Below are 16103 nucleotides of genomic sequence, written 5' to 3'. Positions count from 1 at the left end.
TGCCCGCACTTGATTCCCCATCTCGCACGGCGGCGATTCACAAACCCACGCGGCAGCGACAAAACAACACCGCCAGTAAAACGCGACTCGACCCGGACGGTGGACAGCGGCGCAATTCATCTCAATTACCACCCCATTAGGTGGAGGGGGGGGGGGGGAAGTGGTAGGGGAGGTGGCGGGGCGGCGGGGGGGGGGCGACGCTCGCGTAGAAATCCGCAGATGCGGGGCTCCGCCGAGTGAGCGCCGTCGCGCGGCAGCTCTCCTGACGCTCGCCTTCCGTTTGCGCGAGACACGACGTCCGTTCCGTTCTGCCGATCGCGAGAACGGCCATCGCGTTGTTCTCCCGCCGACTTGAGGTGCACGGGCGGCTGACGGCGCGGGCCTGCGAGCCGCGAGCCCCGCTGAGTTGTCTCGGTTTTTGCCGGATCTCCGTTGCCGGCCGTGCATATTTTAACGTCAAACTGACACAAGTTATTTCATCGCTCAGTTTTGTGTGTGTCTGTGCGCGCGCGTGTTCCAAACTCTATGTAAAATTTTCTTGTAATATATACTTTTTCTTAATAATTCAAAATATATATTTTTTTGAAAAATTGGAAGCATATGCAAATGTTAGTTGGGCGTGCGGCTGTGGTCATGTTTCACCGTCTTCCCCTGCGCGTTTATTTTGCGCGCCGCTGCCGATCGCACGGAGCAAAACAAAAGTGGGGCTCGCGACGAAGCGATACTACAACAACAACCGCCATTCGCCACTAAGTGGCGGTGACGTGGCCACGGCGCTTGTGCCAGGCTAGGTGCACGTTAAGGCCACGTGAAGTGTCGAACGCCCGCAGGCAGGAGGTCACGGTGCAGACCGAGGTGGCATGGGTCGACTGACTGAGATGACTGGCCGATACACGCACGCACGGACGCACACACAATAACAATCTAAAGGGAGGCCTGTTGGGGCAACACCACAATCCTGCACGCGCGCATTCACCGTCGCGCGATCGGCTCCCCTACCCTTCTGTCACTAATTTTAATAATTAGCGACATCACATGTTAGCCGCAGTCGCTCAGCGATGCCCAGGGGTGTGGAGGGGGGGGCTGGTTGTCCCACTTTGTAATCGTCCCCGGCTCCCACGGTCATTGAATCGGTGCTCTGCGTGTTTGGGGGGGGAGAAAGCCGCGCATGTCGTCTCTCTGTTGTAGACGATTTCAGCACGCTTGGCTACGTATGGTGCGAAAGAAGTTCAGCATACACACATACTGTAGTTTAAGGGGGGGGGGGGGGGCAAGCGACCTCATTTCACACTCCTGCCAAGACGCTGACCATAATAATCTGCCGCCTGGCTACTTACACAGCCACTGCCTTTTTTTACTCTCAACTTACTCTGATCCTCCGGTCTCCTGAAACAAACAGTGCGTTTTGCCGTGGTGTTAACTTTGCAGTGTTGGCACGCCCTGGCTTCGATACGTTCAGGGCTTCATTTCGGCTGGGTCTGTCTGGGTCGACGGCCCTGAAAATATTTCCTTACCTTGGCATACCACATCAAGTGTACCTCTTGTTGCGGCTGTGGGGTTACTGGTCGCATGCCTGCTCTAGTCTACGAGCGACCTTGAACATTGAGAAATTAGTCTCCGGGTATGTTGTTGTGTTGTGTCCATTTGTGGTCTCTTGAGAGTCTTTTGTGACACAAGTAGGGATAAGAGTGTCGTATGGCGATACAAAAAAACCATCCATTCATTCCGATCTTTTTCGCACAGCAGCGCAAACCCTTAAGCTGGAGAACGTCCCACGGAAGCGGGTACCACAGGGCTACGTCCGAGATGCACTCCACGTCATCTCTGGTCCACACAGTGGAGGCTGTGCTTTCCCCATCTCGTGCAGCCGTGTGTGACAGCATGAGTCACCGTGTCGCACTCAAAGTGATATTTCTTAATTCTCCGAATTTGGAGCTGTGAAGGGGAAGTGACAGCGACGGTGGCCACACTCGGCCGTAATTATGAAACGTTGAAAGCGGAACATCACTCTCGCTACGAGTGTCTTGGTCTCTCTTTCCCAAGATCGCAACCTGCTGCGGCTGGGGGCGGGCGGGTCACTTCATGATGTCGTGAACTTGATCGTGTCACACTCTCCTCCCTGTGTGATCCTTACCTGTTGACACCACGGTGCCGTGATTTTAAAAGGGCTGCCTGGTGGCGCCTCATCGCCTACCGCGGGGGCGGCTGGCCCACGCGGAATTGCTTTGGCATCGTAGTGCGCGCCCATTGATGTTCAGGTTCCATAATGAGATAAGCCAGCGATAGAACTGAGACAATATATTGCGTATCGTGTGTGTGTATATATACAACCCAGCCACCGCGTGCCTAAACGGCTTTTGTTCGGCCGGATAGAGGGGGCTAAACGGGCACGGCACGGGCTAGAGAAGAGACGGAGTGGGCTGATCTACTGCGCGACGTTTCGCCGAGTGTAGACGACATCGTGTATGTACGTTGAACTTCTTTCGCGCCCAACATAGCCTACCATGCTAATCGGAGGTACAGGGGGGAAGGACAACAAACTAACACACAAAGGGTGTGGAGCTGAGTGGACTTACCGATGACCGGTACCAGCGGTGTCAAGATCGGCCTCTGTAGAGGAGACTCGTGAAGGACGCTGCTACTGGGCAGTTGGAGGCAGTCGCCCTCCAGCCACGAGGGAGGGCAGAGAAGCGATGCTTACAACAACGAGTGGAGTGCCAGGCAGCTAAAACACAGCAAGTTGGCACAGTAGGGGGCACAAGGCGGTGCACCGGTCAGTCAGTCAACCCATGGCACCTGGGTCTGTCCCGTGACCTCCTGCCAGCAGGCGTTCGACACTTCACGTGGCCTTAAAGTGCACGTAGCCCGGTACAAGTGCTGTGGTGACGTAACCGCGAATAGCGGTTGTTGTTGTGAACCCTGGGTAGTTACTGATGGCGGACTGGGAGTCAAAACGATGCGTCTCTATGAATCTCCGTGAATCTCAACGTATTGTTGTGAGTCTCTACGAGTCTCCATGCATCTGTCTAAATATCTATCTATCTCTGCGAGCACCTATGAATCTCTATGAATCTTTACGACGATCACGACCAACGATGGCGACGACGATACTAACACAAGTGCCTCCCCCCCCCCCTCCTCCCGCGTCCATCGGTGTCTCCGCCCGGCCATGCAGAGGAACCACGGCGATCTCTTCCACCGGCTGCGCCACGTCATTCAGGAGCTGCTGGACCTGCGCCGGCAGCTTCTCTCCGGAGTGCTCACCCAGGAGCAAATCCGCGACGTCAAGCGCCACTCCACGGCGCGCCTCGACTGGGGCAATGAGTGAGTGGGGGGGGGAGGGGAGCGTCGTCGGGGGCAGCAGAGGGGCAGGGCTGGGGTATTGAGTGAGCTGGGTGTTGAGCTAGCGGAGGACAGGGCTGGGGTATTGAGTGGACGGGGTGTTGGGGCAGCGGAGGGCAGGGCTCGGGAAATGACAATGGCATAGGCCGTTGATGAGTATGGCTGGGCTAATGAGTGAGAGGGGCATTAGCGCAGCTGAGGTCAGGGATGGGGTAATGAGAGAGCGGGGGGCTTTGGGGCAGCGGAGGGCAGGGCTGGGGTGATGAGTGAGTGTGGGATAGGGGGCAGTGGGGGGTAGAGTTGCCACCTGTCCTGGCTTTTCCAGCATCATTATCTTGTTGAGGTGGCTGTCCAGGGAAATCTGTGAGTCTTCCCGGTTCATTAAAAGTCCCGTTGTTTTTCTTCAGTTGCTGAACAATACCGTACCGTACCACGCTCCACACATTGTGTTTAGAACACAGCTCTCCCCACCCCACCCCCCCCCCCTCTTGGCTATTGTGAGATGCTGTTCTTTCCACGGTACGTCCCTGGGAGACACGGCGTGGGACAGTGTCTCTACTAGATGATAATTTAAAGGTACACCGCTCCAGTGGTTTCCTAATATTGTAAGAGGAAGAGTGTACTGGACGGGCCGCTGAAGCGCAATCAAGCCGTCATCAATCCCATAGATTCTTCGGCGGGATCGGTTCATCGGGTGCTTGCTCGGGATTTCGAGGGCTCTGGCTGGCAGCGCTCGAGAACGGCCGTGCAGCGGTTAAGACGACGATACACAAACACCCAAGCACGGGCACGTGACGGCAAGCGGTATACAAACACCCAAGCACGGGCACGTGACGACAAGCGGTACACAAACACCCAAGCACGGGCACGTGACGGCAAGCGGTACACAAACACCCAGGCACGGTCACGTGACGGCAAGCGGTACACAAACACCCAGGCACGGGCACGTGATGGAAAATCGGTACACAAACACCCAAGCACGGTCACGTGACGGCAAGCGGTACACAAACACCCAAGCACGGGCACGTGACGGCAAGCGGTACACAAACACCCAAGCACGGGCACGTGACGGCAAGCGGTACACAAACACCCAAGCACGGGCACGTGACGGCAAGCGGTACACAAACACCCAAGCACGGGCACGTGACGGCAAGCGGTACACAAACACCCAAGCACGGTCACGTGACGGCAAGCGGTACACAAACACCCAAGCACGGTCACGTGACGGCAAGCGGTACACAAACACCCAAGCACGGGCACGTGACGGCAAGCGGTACACAAACACCCAAGCACGGTCACGTGACGGCAAAGCGGTACACAAACACCCAAGCACGGTCACGTGACGGCAAGCGGTACACAAACACCCAAGCACGGGCACGTGACGGCAAGCGGTACACAAACACCCAAGCACGGTCACGTGACGGCAAAGCGGCCGCGCGATGTTTAGTGGCACCCCGTCAAAGTCGCAACGGGCGAGCGTTGTCGCTCGTCGTGAAATTGAGCAAGAGCGTTGTGGTTATTCTTTGGGTCTTTCGGTGAAGTCACGGAGATAGAGCAATAAAATAATACAAAATACTAATTTTAATGAAGTGAATAAAAAAAATATACAAAAATTTCACCTGATGACGATTGCTTGTGTTGTGATCGAAACGTCGTGATATTTTTATTATTTTTTTATTAAATTTATTTTAATTAATTTTTAATTATTGTCTTATTGTTCTATCTACGTGAATTTACCGAAAAGCCCAAGGAATATGAATTCCTGCCGTCACAAAAGCTTTAAGTCAAGATTTAACCGTTGTGATTATTTGTTGTTATTCGAAGAGCTTTTGTGAAAGGGATGACGGTGGGGGGGAGGGGGCGGTGAGAGGAGGTAATTCCCAAGTGGAGCAGTGCGAAGCGAGGAGGCTGAAGAGAGGAGAAGTTGTTGTTGTTGTGACCTCCAGATGTGGTGATTCAACTCGACGCAGACGAGACGTGAAACCGTCAGAGTTGAGGGCTGTAACCGAGCGTCGGTCCATCCTTAAATTGTGTGAGCGCATCAGTGTCTGCGTGGTGGGCTGCTGGAAAGAGAACGAGTCTGTGGTGGTGGTGGTGGTGGTGATGATGATGACGATTGGGTGTAGGCATGCATGGCTTGTTGGCCTGGCGGGGTCAGTGTTGGGGTTTGGAGAGTTGAGCCTCCTGCAACCAGGAGCTTGGGGTAAAAGTCACGGATGCAGGAAAAATTGCTGACTCGACAGATGCCGCATTCCGCAGGGCAGCTCCATATGGCTTCACAATTTGTTCTGTGGTAACCGGAAAAAAACAAAACCCCAACGCTACAATTAACACGTTTGAGCAGCAGGAACAGCGGCAGCAGCAGCAGCAGCAGCTTATGTAACGTGATATATAAACTGTCCTGTTATAAGCCATCACGTCTTATCCTTTGGTATTATGCCACGGATATTTGCCGAGTGCCGCTATTTGTTTCTCTCTCTGTCTCGCAAATGACATTCAAACGACTGTTTTTCGTTCTCGCTTAATCGTCCAATAACAGCCATTTATTTATTTGCTTACACGTATTTGGACGTTTGGCAACGTTTTTTTTATTTTCGTGTAGAACGTTACTCAGCGTTGCCGTACAGTTCGCGAAGTGCGCGCGGCCCACGCGTTCCCGTCTGCTTCCTGCCTGGATCGTGTCTGCCGCCATGGCAGATGTTCCCTGCGGAGGCCAGAGGGCAGAGGGCAGTGAAGGGCAGTGGGACCAATGAATGGCAGTGGGGGGGGTCATGCGAGATGGAGGGGGAGAGCGAAGTGGTAGGTGGAGCAGGAATGAGCCGGGATTGCGGCGGTGGTGTAGAGTGGCCGTGAATGGGAGCCGGCTGGCAATGCTGTATATTTGGTGTTTGCGTGGCTCTCTCCGGGGTTCCTCCGGGGTTTCCCCTCCATATTTAGAATCGACGTGCGCTCAAGAGTACGAGGCTGCTGTAAATTTCAACGTGATGATAAGCCACTTTGTTTTGGCGAGGTCGCTTCTGAAAAAGATGATATACAGCTGAAGTGGGGCCTTACCTTGTAAAATAAAAAAAATAGTTTAGTTTAATACAGTAGTTCCTCGGGTAACAGTGATATCGGTTAATGGTTTTTCGATTAACGTTTCTCCTCCCGTAGGACCCCATGGTTTCGACTAAAGTAAAAATTGTTGATTAATGGTACGTTTACGTGATGCACGCAAGCGCAATTTTTGACAATCCGAGCGCTCTTAAAGCGGGATTGAGCCATGCCTTCAGCCAATCAGTGATGCCTATTTGTGAGCCGTTTAGACCTCGACTGGCTTCGTTTACATTACGTTTCCTGTTTTCGCAGCGGAAACAGCTCTCTTCCCATATTAATAGTTATTTCAGTTCAACGGTATTTTTCGTGGAACGGATTAAAAACACGTTAACCGAGTGGACCACTGTAGTTTAGTTTTAGTTCATAGTTCCATTTATTTGGTATAGCCCTGTGAGCCATTCGGCTCTTGAATCGGGTGCAACCGCAACAAACAAAAAACAAAAACATGAACAAGAAAACATCTTAAAGTGATCATGTGACTGTGCAAACAGAAAATCCAGGAGAAAAAAACATCAAAATATTCCTGAGCTAGCACCGTACACCAACGCTGTGTGCAAAAATCCCAGTGGGATGCAAGTCAAACAACAACAACAACCACAAGACAACTAAGATTTAGGCCATCAGTCTAACTCCGTACTACAATAAACAAAAACATGGCCAAAACCAAAAAAACTTTTCGAAATCACCAAAATAAAAGCCATAAATGCAATGTAACAGTGATCATAGTTCAGGCCCGGCTGGCGAGCGCGGAGAGGCCGACGACTGTGGAATGTCCACGTGGAAGGATATTGCATTTCTCTCCCCCCCCCCCACATCGGCTCCCCTGGGGAGCGAACGCTCCTAGCGCCCTAGTAGATTGAATAGGACGGCGCATCAGGGGAATGTCCCCCCTCACCCCCCCCCCATTAGGACGTGCGCGCGTGTTCCCCCGATCGCCGCCGACGACGTTTCATCGAACTTCTCTCCGTTTTGGCGCGGAGGCGTTTTTCAATTAGTTGGCGCGGCATATTGATCTGCGTGATACGGGGGGGGGTGGGCGGCTGAGAGTGAAGAAGACAAGGTTGCGGTGAGTAGCGGCAGGGCAATGAGAGCAACTCCTTTGACAGTTATTTTTTTTTAAACCAAAGACGTCGGCAAAAGTGACTGCCCAAGAGGCTGGATGGCCAAGCGGTCCGCCCACTCGCTGCCGAAATGTACAGCAGCCAAATACTCTAAACACACGTCGATTATAAATGTGGATGGAAAACCCAGAGGACCCGGAAAAAAATCCCATTAAACTCCAAATATACAGGCATCAGGGTCGGGTTTGAACCCACGACTTCCTGTATGCCAGGCGAGGTAGTTAACATCTCACCTAAATTATCTGCATGTAAAAGGTGAATGGAATCCATGGTGGGTTTTTGCGCAGTCCGTAGGCTGCTTTGACCCTTTCACCTTAATTGGCTGGTAAGTGTAGAGAGACACGATTGGTGGTAAGCGTGCATTGTGAATCTCGAGTTGTGACGATGACTTTAACCCATCTTTGTTTAAGTCTTGTCACCAAATCCTCTTCATTGGCGCACTTGCCCTTGCATGCGTCCGTGGCGTGCGCGCCACTTGCGTTTCGGAACATTTTGGGAAGCCGCGGCTGTGAACTCTAGCTCGTGTATTCCTTTGGTAAGCGGCGAGCTCACCGACGGCACACATACGCCCTTGTAGAGCCTTTCTGCACGGCTGGAAATCTCAAGGCAGTACGGTCTGCCCAAACGAGAAGTGAGAGCGAGTAAAAAAAATAGAAAAATCTGAAGTCGAGCCGCTGCGTTCAGAATTATTTCGCTGCTCAAAAGCGACAGAATTTTTGGACGCCGGCGCTCACTGCGCGCTGGCTGGCTTCCTTACGCGCTGCCTCGCTCACTACAGGCTGGCTCACTACGCGCTGCCTCGCTCACCACGTGCTGCCTCGCTCACTTTGGGCTCGCTCACCACGCGCTCGCTTGTGCCGCCACTCACGGTTACCGCCGCTAAGGACGACGCGCCGGCTGTTCCATGGTGCAAAGATAAAGCACGGACCGAGGGGTCACGGGCAGGGGAACGCTGCGCCGCTATGAAATTGCTTCCTTACAAATGCCTGGCCGTCCATTCCACTCTTTAATTCTATAACTCCCCCCGCCCCGCCCTGCCGCTGCTGAGGCTGCACCGCCGTCGCCACCAAAGCAACGAATTCCTCGGCGGTATTCTGCGCGGCGACCTTTCGCCCGTTTTTAATATTCTCCTCCCGCGCGGCACACGTGGCGGTTTGGTACGGGATTGGGATGCTACCACCACCCCCCCCTTCCCCCCCTTCCCCCCCGTAGGCTTTTCCCGAACGGGCGACGAATATTAATAATTGTGGAAGCCACGTTCGCCAGGAACGTTGGGCTGCCCGAGGGTTAATGAGGTCGCAGGTTTTCTGTAGGTTTTTTTCTCCCCCCCCCCCGCCCCTTTTCCCGGCACGTGCATCTGCCGGCGCGCCCGCCGCTCCGTGGTTTGCTTCGTTCGTCACGGTGGTTGCGATGCGGCGTTCACGCGGCGACCTATTTTTAGCCAACGAGCGCTTGGCATCGACTGTGGCATCGGTTGCGGCTCCCCGAGCCTTTGCATTCGGATTTTTGTTTTTGCAGACCGCAGTTTGACGATTGCCCAGACGGCCCCCCGTCGGGAGCGGCCTCCGTGAGTTCCGGCGACCTTCGGGGGAAGGCGTCGCGAGCGGACGGGTGGGATATTGCCAGGGCCGTGATTTCTGCGGGGGTCGCCGTGCGTCTGCTTGTGCAGCGGCTGCGGGGTCTGGCAGCGGGGTACAAAGCGTTTGGCAGCAAAGGTTGCGGGTGGGGGGGGGGGTGTGGCATCAACTGCAGTTTGAGAAAATAATTATTCCATACGTTTGTTTTCGTTGCGCATTTCCGTATAGCGGGGGATTAGCACGGTTGGCTATGTAACAGTGCGAAAGCAGCTCGACATACATACAGATATAGACTCACACGAAGACCCATAGATTTACACAGAGACCCATAGATTGTTGTCCTTCCCCCGTAACCTCAGATTCGCACGGTTGGCTACGTACGGCACGAAAGACGTTCAACATACACGCATAGATGCATTTCATGCCGGTCACCCGGACATCTGAAACGTCCGGGCAGCTTTCGGCGGCATCTTTGGGAGCTCCGCTAATTGGATGTTACCGTGGCAATACACAGTGCTCCTTTTTGTTGTTTGTTTTTGAATCGGGCCGATGACCCCCCTGAGACCCACTGTCTGTTCTTACGAGGGAGAATCTGCTCGTCGTAATGAGTGTGCTTCCTGTTTTATGACAGTTGTGCTTCGAGATTCAGTTTATCCACAGCGAGGGAGAGGAGGGAGGTGATGAATGCTTATTGGTTGACTCGGATGACGTCGATTGACCTAATCACCGTCAGTCGCCTCCCTGTCACTCGTCCGTCACTACTACCACGGGCGCCGTTCCCATGAACTGCGCTCGTTAAGTTGCTCAGGATTTGGTCTTCAAGACTGACCGTTTGGTCTCATGCTGTGTTGAACCACCACACTGTAGGTCACCAACCACACTCACCCAACCCACCCACTCACCACGCTGCATGTCACAACCGCACACTCACCCAACCACCACATTATAGGTCAGAACAGCACACACACGCCACCCACCCACTCACCACATTGCAGGTCACAGGCACACACGCACCCACTGACCAGTGCTCTACGTAGCTTTCTACTTTAATTTGGAATTCCCCCCCCCCCCACATGGTCTATTGTTTCAAGGTCGTAATGATAACCTTGCTCACTCCCAAGAGAAATGTATGAACTCTTTTATCTATTACACTTTTAATTGTTCTATGTGTTGCTGGCCGCTTGGCGCTTTGGGCCTTTGCTCAGCAAAAGCGTGATGAATAAAAAATAAAAAAGTAACGGATCAAAGAATCCACGAGTTTATGCGCCCCAATTTAGGAATGGCAGCAAACAGTCACAGAGACATCCCCATTGGCGAATATCGACGCAGCCTCGTTTAATTTCCACCACCAGCTCACAGCTACCGGCAGTCATTAGCGTCCCCCCCCCGCCCCACAATCACCTGAGCAAGGAGACACGCAGACACGCGGACTTTTGACGGTCACGGTGTTACGTGCTTAAGGAGGACGATCAAAAGTAGAGATGTAGCTCTCAATAGCATCGTGGTGCGTAAGAACAGCACAGGCTGCTGCTGTTGCTGCCGCTGCTGTTGCTGCCTTTGCTGCTACTGCAAGCGCCCCACAAATGCCGAAATCATCGACTGCCATCCAGGCGGCGGACAGAGTATGACTTGCCCGTGGTCGTGTGTGTGTGCGCGCGACCAGGCAGCTGGGCCTGGACCTGGTGCCGAGGCAGGAGGAGTTCCGGATGGTCGACCCTGACGAAATCAGCGTCACCGAGTTGTTCCGGCTGGTAAGGCGAAGAGGAAAAAAACAACACACCGTGCAGAGGGGGGGGGCACCTCCTAGACCACAACCCCCCCCCTCCCCCCCGCATGCCCTCCGCGCCGGCTACAATCGCGAGGGCGTAACGAGAGTGCCGATATTCAGAGAGCAGGGGGGGGGGGTTGCCACCTTTTGGATTCGACAAACTATGGACAAATATCACGAAATGAAGGGTCAATGAATGAACGTATGTTGAACTTCTTTCGCACCGTACATAGCCCACTATGATAATCAGACGTGCGGGGGGAAGAACAACAAACTAAACACAGAAAGCAGTTTTAAAGGAATGAGTTTTCAATCTTGATTGAACAGTACGTAGCTCCCAGTAGCTACCTAACATCGGGACGAAGAGGGTTCCAAACGGTCGCAGAATCGCATGCGAAAGCGCGCGATGCGGAGACTGCCTTTGTGTGTTGGCTAGTCAAAGTCACATGTCCTGGATAAAATGCCTTTGTTTGTGTGTGTGACGACCGTGTCAGGAGCTGCATGCGAGCTATTTGATTGGTCAAGAGTCACAGTTGTGTTGAACCAGACCTATCCAAAATATGAAATCGTCCGCACTAATTATGCACGAGTGGCAACATTTATTGATGGGCATGTAGCGCGTTGAACACGACAGCAATTCGAGTAAATTGTCGAGATTCGGGGTCACGGTTTAATTCGAGAGTCCATCATTTTTTTGTCCCGTTACCACTGTCTTCTTTATGGTATTTGTCGTTTTTTTTGTGCGTGTGTGTGTGTGCGCGTGTGTACACAGGTTTATCCGCTCCAGTAGGTAGGCTAAATGCAACGCTAGCGTATAATTTGCATGTCATTTGCATAAATCATAAATACATTCGCATGCATATATACACACGACACAATTCCATGCATCTATCAGTGCCGTTGCACGTACGGCAGTACCTCACTAGTTACCCAGCGATCGTTAAACGCGTCCCGCGGCCAGGCGCGATGTAACGACGTACCATCGTCACGCTGTCACGGCCGTGTGAATTGCCTCAGGGTGGAGTGAAATTGGTCTCGAAAAAGCTGGTGTTCATAATGATCTTTTTTTTATCACATTGGTGTTGGCGTCCACAGGACCCTTCCCATTCATGGCATTGGCGATTCCCTTACGGGCTTGGAGAGGTTTGAGACAGGCACTCTGCGGCCGTGGGCCCTGACCCAGGGTCGCCACCTCTGGTCAGTAGCGAGATGTTAACTCCCTCGCTTGGTATACAGGAGGTCGTCACGTTCGATACCAATCCTGATGCCTGCATGTTTGGAGTCTGCGTGTCTCTCTCCTCGTGGTGCCGTGGATTTTTCTCCGGGTCCGCCAATTTAGAATCAACGTCACACGTTTAGAGTATTTGATTCCTATAAATTTCCAAGTGATAAGCCACTTCTTTCAGTTTCAGTTTATTTATTTTGGTATAGCCCTGTGAGCCATTCGGCTCTTGAATCGGGTGCAACGACAACAAACAAAAAAAAACACGAACAAGAAAAAATCTTAAAGTGACTATGTGACTGTGCAAACAGAAAATCCATGAAAGAAAACCAGCAAAATATTCCTGAAAAAAAGCACTTCGTGGACCTATCATTTGAAAACGAGCCTTGCCTGGTAGCAATAGAAAAAAATGTTCAGTTTAGTTTGTTGAGTTTAGTCCAAAATACCCTGGACATTATGATTTCTTTTCTGGAGGGTCCTGCCAAATGTTTTGCACTTGGGGATGTGATGTTGCTACGTGTTATCCTAATTGAGTAGTATACATGCCATTCCTCAGCATTTTGTTGTTTGGCCAATACCAGTTACATTGCCTGTTTTATTTTAGCTATTGGAGGTAAACCAGAGAACCTGGAGGGAAAACCGTGCAGAACAGGGGGGAGAACATACGAACTCTATACGTATATAAAGGCGTCCGAGTAGGGAACCTAACTCGGACTCTTCTCGCTGTGAGGCACAGCTAGTTTTTACTGCTGTGCTACCAACCTGCTGACCAAATATATCGCGGGAGGAAGAATCTTTCAGGGTGACAGAGGGGAGAGAACTGCATTCAAATGCTTCGTCTCGAGCGGTGTGAATCCGCTCACCGAAACACGACATTCTTACTGTCCCGGGGAGACGTAGACTTGCCAGGACAGCTGCCTCAACAAGCGGACAATCCTCAGAAAATCAGGACAGGTGGCAACTCTCTAACCCTTCAGGCCAAGGATTCACTTCTCCCTCTGCACTCGGTGGTGGGATGCAGAGGGAGCTTCAGGCCACCGTGAGTGTAAACTTTGTGTTCGAGGCGTAATTTGAAAATGGATTCCAGCACGGCCGGGCGCTTTCTCCTGCCAGGTCATTTGGAAGCTCGATCTTACCCAACCCCCGCGTGTTTTCCCTCTTCGGGCCAACACGGCAGTGCCGTCGAGAGTGGAGATCGCGTTGCGAAACGCGCCACCTGTTCGGGAGCTCCTCTTTAAAAAAAAATAACGGTTTCTGTCCTCATCACTCAGCAGTCCTGAGTGATGCCTAATTGACCGTGTCGCCAAAAGACGCTCGGATTGTTAGCATTCAACCTGTCGGCAAGTGGGAACACACAGTGAGAGTCAGGATATTCCAAACTATGTCTTTCTGCGTTTTTACCGATCTACCCCCAATTCAAATTCACTCATTCGACGTCGCACGCGCCCGATGATTGTTAGACATTTGCCACGTGACGCACTAAGCAACCTAAATGCTGTCTACGTTCATAGAGCCGATTCAGATTTAGATTGAGATCTCGGTGTGCGTGTGTGTACACGTGTTCCACGTGTGTGTGTACACGTGTGTGTGTGTACACGTGTTCCACGTGTGTGTTCCACGTGACGCAGACATAGTAAATTGCTTTGCGCTTCACGTGGGGCGTGTATTACGATCGTCGCGCAAGTGCAGCATGGAACGAGTTCATTTGGATGTGAACGGAGAGTAGCACATTGGTTAAACGCAGAAAGACGTGTAACGTGATCCTCGTGGTGGTCATGGTGGGGCGCATAGACTGGAGTTTGGGAAACCCTGCAGTAAGACTCTTGTGCGGGAGACTAAGAGAAAACACGAGCGTCCTAACGAGATGAACGATTGAGTGTACTTGGCGCCACGGTGGCTAGGAGATGTTAACTACCTCGCCTGGTATACAGAGGAGGCCGTGGGTTCGATCCCAACCCTGACGCCTGCTGTATATTTGCGTGTCTCTCTCTGTCCCCGTTGGCACATGCATTTTTCTCTGGGTCCTCCGGTTTTTCCCTCCACATTTAGAATCGACATCACGCGTTTAGAGTATTTGTCTGCTATAAATGTCCACGTGTTAAACCACTTCATTGAGCTCTCATTCGTGAATGCCAGGTCGCTTCTGAAAGAGAGCTACATAGCTCAGTGGGCCTTACCTGGTCAAATAAAAAAAAATAGTTGTGTATAGTTGAAAATTACTGCGTAGGTCTTCGGAAGTTGTGCCACACAGCTCTGTGATGTCGTGTTGTGGTGTCGTGTTGTGGTGTCGTGTTGTGGTGTCGTGTTGTGGTGTCGTGTTGTGGTGTCGTGTTGTGATGTCGTGTTGTGGTGTCGTGTTGTGGTGTCGTGTTGTGGTGTCGTGTTGTCGTGTCGTGTTGTGGTGTCGTGTTGTGATGTCGTGTTGTGATGTCGTGGTGTCGTGTTGTGGTGTCGTGTTGTGGTGTCGTGTTGTGATGTCGTGTTGTGATGTCGTGTTGTGATGTCGTGTGGCCGGAACATCCCAAACTGCTGCCACGTGGCACAATGCAAACACCGCATCAGAGAGATGTACAATTTTTTTTACTACCAAACATTTCAAGAGATGTAAAAAAAAAAGATGTAATTGCTCTGCAAGGGTTACGGGCGTTTGCAATCTAACTCTATGCTAACGTTATATATGTTTTACAAATATAATTGGCGCTGTGACATTTTAGCTGTTAAATAGTAACTTTTTACCGCTAACATTTTATTTATTTCCTCCATTCTTCTTCTTTGGTTCTTTCGGTAAAGTCACGTAGAATGAGAATAAAATAATAAATTGATTAAATAAAATAACACAATAATATTCTCACGACGTTTCGGCCACAACACAAGCGGCCTTCATCAGGTGAAGGGACGACACCTTTCTGGTTGGACAGCGCTGACGTGACAACACCTTACTCATTGGCCGTGTCGGGTGGTGGCGGGTTTGACGACACATTTATATTCACGAGATCTAACCCAAAAACCCTCTATCGTGGACGTAATTTCCACTGTTGTCGGCCCAAACTCGCCTTCGGTCGACCTCGTGTCGAGTTAACGCGGGCAAATGGGGGACATTTCCCGGCAGGCGAACCCTGCCGGAGCGCCGCCGGGTCGCGACGTCCCGACGCTGACGCTCCGCACGCGTTGTCGTGAAATTCTTCGAGGAATCCGACGCGGAAATGCGTCGGAGAGCCGCCCGCCACCAACCCGAGAAGCAGCCCTTGGCGCTGTGCACAAACGCGCAGTTGTGCACTTGAAGGCCCAACAACGAAAACGGCCTCAGCGTTACCTTTTTTTTTGCCAGTGTCAAAATGATGGAAAGAAGAATATAAGGCTTTGGATATAGTAGCTCGACCTGAGCTATTCATGCTTTGATACTTACATTGCCTTTATACTCATTGCCTTTGGGCGTTCTCGGGCCTAGCGCCGGTGGTGAGACTAGCCCACAAAGAAGGCTGCCGTCTCTGGTGTGGGTCAATCAGTTTCAAAGACAATGCGGTACTTTATCAGAGCGTGTTTGTTTGCATGATTTACCACAAGCACGGGTGGTTAATGCAGCTTTGATGCCTCGCAATAGGAGTCTGTTTGGTGTTTGAACATAGTAACAACTCCCGTGTTAGTGCCGGAAAGGGTTAAAGCCAATTCTTATTTTCAGCGAAAACAGTGAGTTTGCATCCTACAAAGTGATTTCCTGCTCATCCGAGCGTTGAAGTGTTGTTTGCATTCCCGTGGCGGGTTTGCGAGTCTATCCACAGGACAGACACTATTGACTTACCCACAGTGTGGTATTGACTCCCTGGATAGATGAGTTCAGTCAACTCTCAGGCAAGATTGGAAGTCGGCGGCAGAGGGTCCTGCTCGCTCCACCGCATCCACTTCAAAAACCGTGGCAGCAGTTGCAGATACCCTGATGCACAAATTGAAAATGTAAAAGTCTCCAGTGTGCGACTGTG

The 16103-nt window shown here is 51.8% G+C and overlaps 1 protein-coding gene across 5 annotated transcripts in view; it reads left to right on the top strand.

Moving 5' to 3' along the window:
• DOCK4 (dedicator of cytokinesis 4) overlaps positions 1-16103 on the top strand; it is a 140882-nt gene that overhangs the window by 43300 nt on the left and 81479 nt on the right. For all 5 annotated transcript variants that reach the window (XM_032954308.2, XM_032954307.2, XM_032954306.2 and 2 more), the window contains exons 6-7: positions 3176-3324; positions 10800-10887. In XM_032954308.2, the coding sequence (XP_032810199.1) occupies positions 3176-3324; positions 10800-10887 (237 nt within the window). The remainder of the gene's footprint in view (positions 1-3175; positions 3325-10799; positions 10888-16103) is intronic.

This window comes from Petromyzon marinus, chromosome 14, assembly GCF_048934315.1.
Source record: "Petromyzon marinus isolate PM22_M1 ecotype Great Lakes invasive population chromosome 14, UKy_Petmar_22M1.pri1.0, whole genome shotgun sequence".
Classification (NCBI taxonomy): Eukaryota; Metazoa; Chordata; class Hyperoartia; order Petromyzontiformes; family Petromyzontidae; genus Petromyzon; species Petromyzon marinus.
The sequence above is the reverse complement of the archived record's forward strand: the minus strand, read 5'-3'. Positions and strand labels throughout refer to the sequence as shown.